The sequence below is a fragment of the Sinocyclocheilus rhinocerous genome, unplaced genomic scaffold (assembly GCF_001515625.1).
Source record: "Sinocyclocheilus rhinocerous isolate Xijiao unplaced genomic scaffold, SAMN03320098_v1.1 scaffold542, whole genome shotgun sequence".
Taxonomy (NCBI): domain Eukaryota; kingdom Metazoa; phylum Chordata; class Actinopteri; order Cypriniformes; family Cyprinidae; genus Sinocyclocheilus; species Sinocyclocheilus rhinocerous.
Genome location: NW_015638928.1, coordinates 780,550 through 786,456, shown reverse-complemented (window position 1 = coordinate 786,456; position 5,907 = coordinate 780,550). Strand labels below are relative to the sequence as shown.

Below are 5,907 nucleotides of genomic sequence, written 5' to 3'. Positions count from 1 at the left end.
ACAGAGCCGTTGTTCACTGACGAGCTGCGCAAAAAATCGCGCGAATATGAACGTGGTTTTGCGCAACTCGTCAGTGAACAACGGCTCTGTGTAGTTAATGCTGCTCAATGTGAAAGCACGCACTTGATGGAGATTTACCGCTGATTACAGAACCGGATTTATGACAAGATGCGCGTTAAATATCGCATGCGATTTATCGTGCAGCCCTAGCTAAGGGGCATATTTGTCAGAATGACTGATATTAGCTCAAACTTTGAAATATTTAAGGTCCTGCTATCTCTGGAACTAAAGGGCCTTAACAATGAAGATCAGGAAACAGAATCTAAAAGGATATTAGGAAATCTTAATACTTCTTGAGTTACAGGCATGCAAACTTTAAAAAAGAAAGTTTTTGGCACTCATGCATGTAGGTTCTATGCATTTGCTTTGACACGGGGAAACAAAATACAGTAGTCAACATTTGAAGTGCAGTGTTTCCCCTATTATTATATTAGGGGGGCGGCCCGCCCCCGCAACGGCACCCCCCGCCCCCCTTGAAGGTCAAGTTAATTTTATTTAATAATATTTTCTCTATAGCGCCAGATCACAACAGTATATTAGATCCGTGTATGAGGTCTTAAAGAGACAGCAGCCTAAATAAACCTGCTGCTGTCTGTCATTACTGTTTATTTATACAGTGAAAATTATAAAGTGCTACTTTACAGTTTAATTCTTTTTTTTTTTTTTATCTATTTTTAGTTAAAATAAATTCAATTGTGACCTGTACTGGCAAAATGAGACACAATGAGCACATTTTCAAAAATGAGTTATTTTTATTTTCACATTCTCCATTAAACCTTCAATCCTTCAAAATGACCTTCAAAATGAAGTGAGCAGAGAAAAGGTACTCCTCTCAGAAAACATACAAATAAGGATCATTTTAGAGGTTTAATTACTATTTGGAGCATCTGGGATCGCTAAACGAGGGCTTAATGAACTTATTTTTGTGAAAACCTGAAATTTAACCAAAAGTGAAATTTTTCCCCTTTTCTGTCTCTAGATCTAAATGACCCTGTGCGCATTCACACTCATTTTGCCAGCACGGGTCACATACGCTTTTCTCTATAGCGCCAGATCACAACAGAAGTCATTTAAAGTTACCTTTCCTATAGAACAGGTCTATACCTTGTTCTTTTATTAAGCAAACTAAATAGCCTTGTTTTTTATCTTATTTACACAACGGCATGCCATTTCGGTCTCTACGTTATGGTCGCGGTCTCTGTATCACGCACAGCGGAGTTCCACGCACACACACAAAAGTGAGCACACTCGCACTAGTATTTGTAAATATTAAGCCGCAAAACAATTCATATTTAAATATGAATTCTGCGTGTCTCTGTGTCAATGAATGGCGCAGACGTGCGGTTTTGTTTACCACTCGTAACGTTAAGTACCCGTGACGCTTGCGGTGATTTTAGCATCTGCCGTCTCACTAAATGAGGACATAAATACATGAACAACATCTCCAGAACTGCTCTGAGAGTCACTTCATGAGAATTTCACCGTTTCATTTGAGTAAAACTATCATCATATCATATACACAGAGAAATGTAAAGGTATTCACGGCAACCCGTCAAAATAAAAGTTCGGTTTAACTTGAGGGCATTGGCAGAAATAAATTACTATTGTTGAGTAGTATATTACTATTGTTGAGTTGAATGTACGTAACAGGCTGCTACTACTACTACTAAAATTATTAAAACCTTACAATATTTTTTCAATGTTTTAATTGTAATATTAAATGACCTTTATTTTCCAAAAATAAAATGGGTTTAATTTTCATTACTTAAAAGATAGATTAAATTAATGTTTTATGCCTTAAAAAAATGTAAATACACAACACAGAATTTCTGAGCAAAAAGTCATAATGCTTTTGTAAGAATAAATGAAACTTGTTTTATGCTTTCAAATAATTAGACATGCTAAAACAGAATTTGGTAACAATAAAGGATAAGGTTGGAAAAAATAAAACATTTCATAGGGCCCTAAACATGTAATATTTGTTAAACTTTTAATAAATTGATGTTAAATTGTTTAAGTTTCATGATTTTAATTAATTAGACATGCTTTTTGATTAATACAATTTAATTCAACCACAACTAAAATATAATAGGACATTAAGATATACATACAGACATGCAAACTTAATACTTGTTTTCACCAGGAAGAAAAAAAAATATTTATTTTTTTTCGTTTTTTTTTGAGACAGAGACATTCTGTTGAGACAGAATGGCCTGCCTGCCTGTCTATCATCTATCTATCTGAGGATCTATTATATATATCCTCATGAGCACTTCTCTATGACGTCCAATTATTTTGGCCGAACTACGGATGTAGGATGGTGTGGATGTGTTTTCTGTGAGCTCACAGAGTCACATCTCACAAACAAACAAGCAGTGCGCAGTGTCCACTAAAGAAAAAACACACGCTTGTAGACAATGGGCTAAAGTTTTTAATGTGCTGCTGGTTGGAGTTTCCTCAGAGCATAGTATGACCTTTATTACGCCGAGTTTGAAATGTGTAGCTGTTTTGTAAAAAGGTTACAATATAAACAGCATCATATCAAAATCAGCTGAAACTGGGTTACACTTTATTTTAAGGTGTCCTTGTCACAGTGTAATTATACATTTAAGTACTGAGTAATATTAATTAGCTACATGTACTTACTATATGGTTAGGGTTAGGATTAGGGGTTGGCTTAGGGTTACATGCATGTAATTATGCATAATTTATGTTATTATTATAGTAAGTACATGTAACGTGTAACAAGGACACCTTAAAATAAAGTGTTACTGAAACTGATACTAAAGATGTTCATGCAGGCCCATTTACAGCTCATGGACTGTTTCAATCAAATGTTTTTTCAGTAGCTTAAAAGAACAATTCAACCACAAATACAAGTTTGTTATCATTTACTAAACCCATAAACATTATTTAATAATCTAAATGTTGATGATTAGATGAACTATCCCTTTAAAAGACATGATTAGGAACCCTAAGACATTTACCTCACACAGTTCCCCAACAGTCCCGCATCAAAGTGTGTAAAGATCTGAGACTTTTTATGAGGCTTTATTTATGTCTTTACAGCACAAAGAAAGCAGAGAGAGAGAGCGAGAGAGAGGAGTTGGGAGAGAAAGTGAGTGTAAGTGGAGCGACAGCAGAAGAGGAGGAAGGGAGCGGATACAGCTGACTGTGTTCACATACGAGTGTGTGTTCGGAGGAAGGAGTGGCTACAGAGCTGCTGAATTAAGAGCACATCCACACATGCAGAAGAACTTGAGCAGCCAAACTCTGATTTATGAGACGTGAACCCGTCGACAACAGCGCGACCGCTGGGAAAAAGCACTTCAATTCAGCCCTAATTACTCACAACACATGGCCTCTCTAACACACGTGCATCATCTATAGATCCTTCACATATCTGCAGAAGAACATGCTTAAGAGACCAGCAGACTCTCTAGACTCCATACACAAGCATATTCATTATAACAAATATTTTTTTTTTAGTATTGAACTACAATGCATCACTCAAGCATTGCGTAATATTTTGAATAAAGTTACCTTTATCTCAGTCCCAAATCAAAAGCACTTACTATCGGTGAGCATGCAGTGCATTTGTCGAATGCCAAGCTCGCAGGAAGAACGTTGTCAAATCTTGACAGGAATCCTCTAATCTGGAAAGAAAACAAATGATTTTAAACTACAGAATCAGGATAGAAAACTTTCCTTAATCTCTAGCGCCACCAAGTGCCTGTCAGTAAAGACAGCAGGCGGCAAACATTAGAAACACCATCTTGAGCTCAGCTTGGGGTCTGAGACCCTTCATTTCATTTTCCCATTTCATAAGACATCTTATGTATGTAAATGTTCCTGTGGCTCAGTGGTAGAGCATTGCGTTAGCAGCGCAAGGGTTGTGGGTTCAATTCCCAGGGAACACACATACTGATAAAAAATGTATAGCCTGAATGCACTGTAAGTCGCTTTGGAACAATTCTTCCGAGAACAATGTTTATTTTGAAACTAATATTCTGAAAAGAATGAATATATTTTTAAAATGACAAACTTAATGTTACTTAAAATGGTTACGTAAATCATGTCCAATTTTAAAGCTGTTAAAGAGAATGCTGTTGCTTTATTTCACACTATTTTTTTTTTAAGCTTTAGAAGATTAATTACATCAACAAATTGTATGAACGTATATTTTGCATAGTACAAATAAAGCATATTGAGGACAATTGCTTTATTCATTTGGAAATTTTTAATGACATTGACATTTATTACTTATTATTGAAAATAGTTTGTACTGGATGTGATTTGTTAAAGTAATATTGTATGAAATGTTGATATGTTTTTTTTTTTGGTAGACATTTTGGCATGGAAAGTACAATATAAAAATGCACATTCTTGCAAAAAACAGACATTTTTCTGCAAGTAAATGTAAATGATTATTAGTTTTTTTTTTTCGGTATGAAAGCCATGCCACGCTCATCTAGCAGCCCACTCCACAGCAGCAGAGCAAAGTGCTTTCTTGTGACGTAAAAACGGCAGGCAAATGACAGCGCTGTGTTCAATTACAGTCACGGATCTCTCACCGCATGCATGTGTCTCAGGAGTTGCTGCTGCTGGCTGATCTTAATTGAAAGCAAATTAAAGGAAGAGCCCGAGGGGAAGATAAGAGGGGTCGAGGCTTCGGCATGAAGATTAGCAGGCGTTTACAGGCGCTGATGCATTACGCACTGCCCATGAATCCACGTGTGCTCCAGCGCAAGACACTTGATGTAAATCCACATTTATGGAGCCAAATCCACCAAATAAGAGAGATTCATACTTGGACATTCATCTTCTGCTCAAATCTGTTCAAATATAATTACTTTTTAAATCAAATTGAGGAAAAAAAAAAAAAAACGGGGAACTGAGATTGTGAAGTTTGAGCATGAGATTATATCAGAATATTTGCATACAGCAGCTTCAAAAAATACACACTTCAAACGCTTCAAAATGAATGTCAATGCAACAAAATACGAAAGCAAGTATCAATATTGGTGAAATGTCACCCTCCTGGACTCTGTGTGTTTCTCCCCCATGTGCCCAGCCCACCATCTGTATGGTGCGAGCTCCGCGGGTCTGCCATCCTCCATCGTCATCGTGGCTGCAGAATCCCTGGCCTCCGCCTCCAACCCGCCTCGGCCCGTCGACTCAGCGGCTCCACCTTGGCTCCTAGCTCCCTCCTCTCCACCGTGGCCCATCAGTCCACTGGCTCCACCGGGCTCCCTCGTCTCTCCGGCTCCGCCTCGGGACTCCACTCCTCTGGCTGCGCCTCGTCCCTCCGGATCTGTCAGGCTCCTCCATCCCTTCGGCCTGTGTTTCCTTTGTCCGGTGTCTATCGTCCATTGTGCTACATGTATTCCCTGTTTCAGATATTAAAAGACTGTTGATTGTGATTCTCCTGCGTTCCTCGTTCCTCCTTCCCTTCCGTAGGCAATCGTGACAGAACACCGAACCTAAACAGTGTTTGCGTGTTTCCCCCCGTTTTTGTTTTCCGTGTTTGTTTTCTGTGTTTCTATGGATCCCCTCGCCTGGAAGTTTACCTCCCTTGCCCGAAAAGACCTTTCCCTATTGGAAAATGCGGTTGAGTTCAGCCAGCTCGCTGTTTTAACAGCGTTCGACGACGCTACGCTGACCTTACTGTTCTGGACCGGGGCAAATTACCATCGCCCCATTGACCTCCCAGACACCTCTGGACTGAGCTGGAGGGAAGCAATCATCCGGTGTCTGGAGAGGGTCTACCCCCGATCCGGAACACGACCAGACCCAGAGCCCAGCCCACCATCACCCCGCTGCGCGAAGCAAGAGCCCGGAGGCTCA

General features: G+C 39.1%; 1 protein-coding gene across 2 annotated transcripts in view; it reads right to left on the bottom strand.

The window, feature by feature from the left end:
• Positions 1–5,907, bottom strand: part of LOC107750032 (ubiquitin-like modifier-activating enzyme ATG7) — a 78,022-nt gene that overhangs the window by 35,162 nt on the left and 36,953 nt on the right. For both annotated transcript variants that reach the window (XM_016565281.1, XM_016565282.1), the window contains exon 18: positions 3,636–3,716. In XM_016565281.1, coding sequence (XP_016420767.1) covers positions 3,636–3,716 — 81 coding nt within the window. The remainder of the gene's footprint in view (positions 1–3,635; positions 3,717–5,907) is intronic.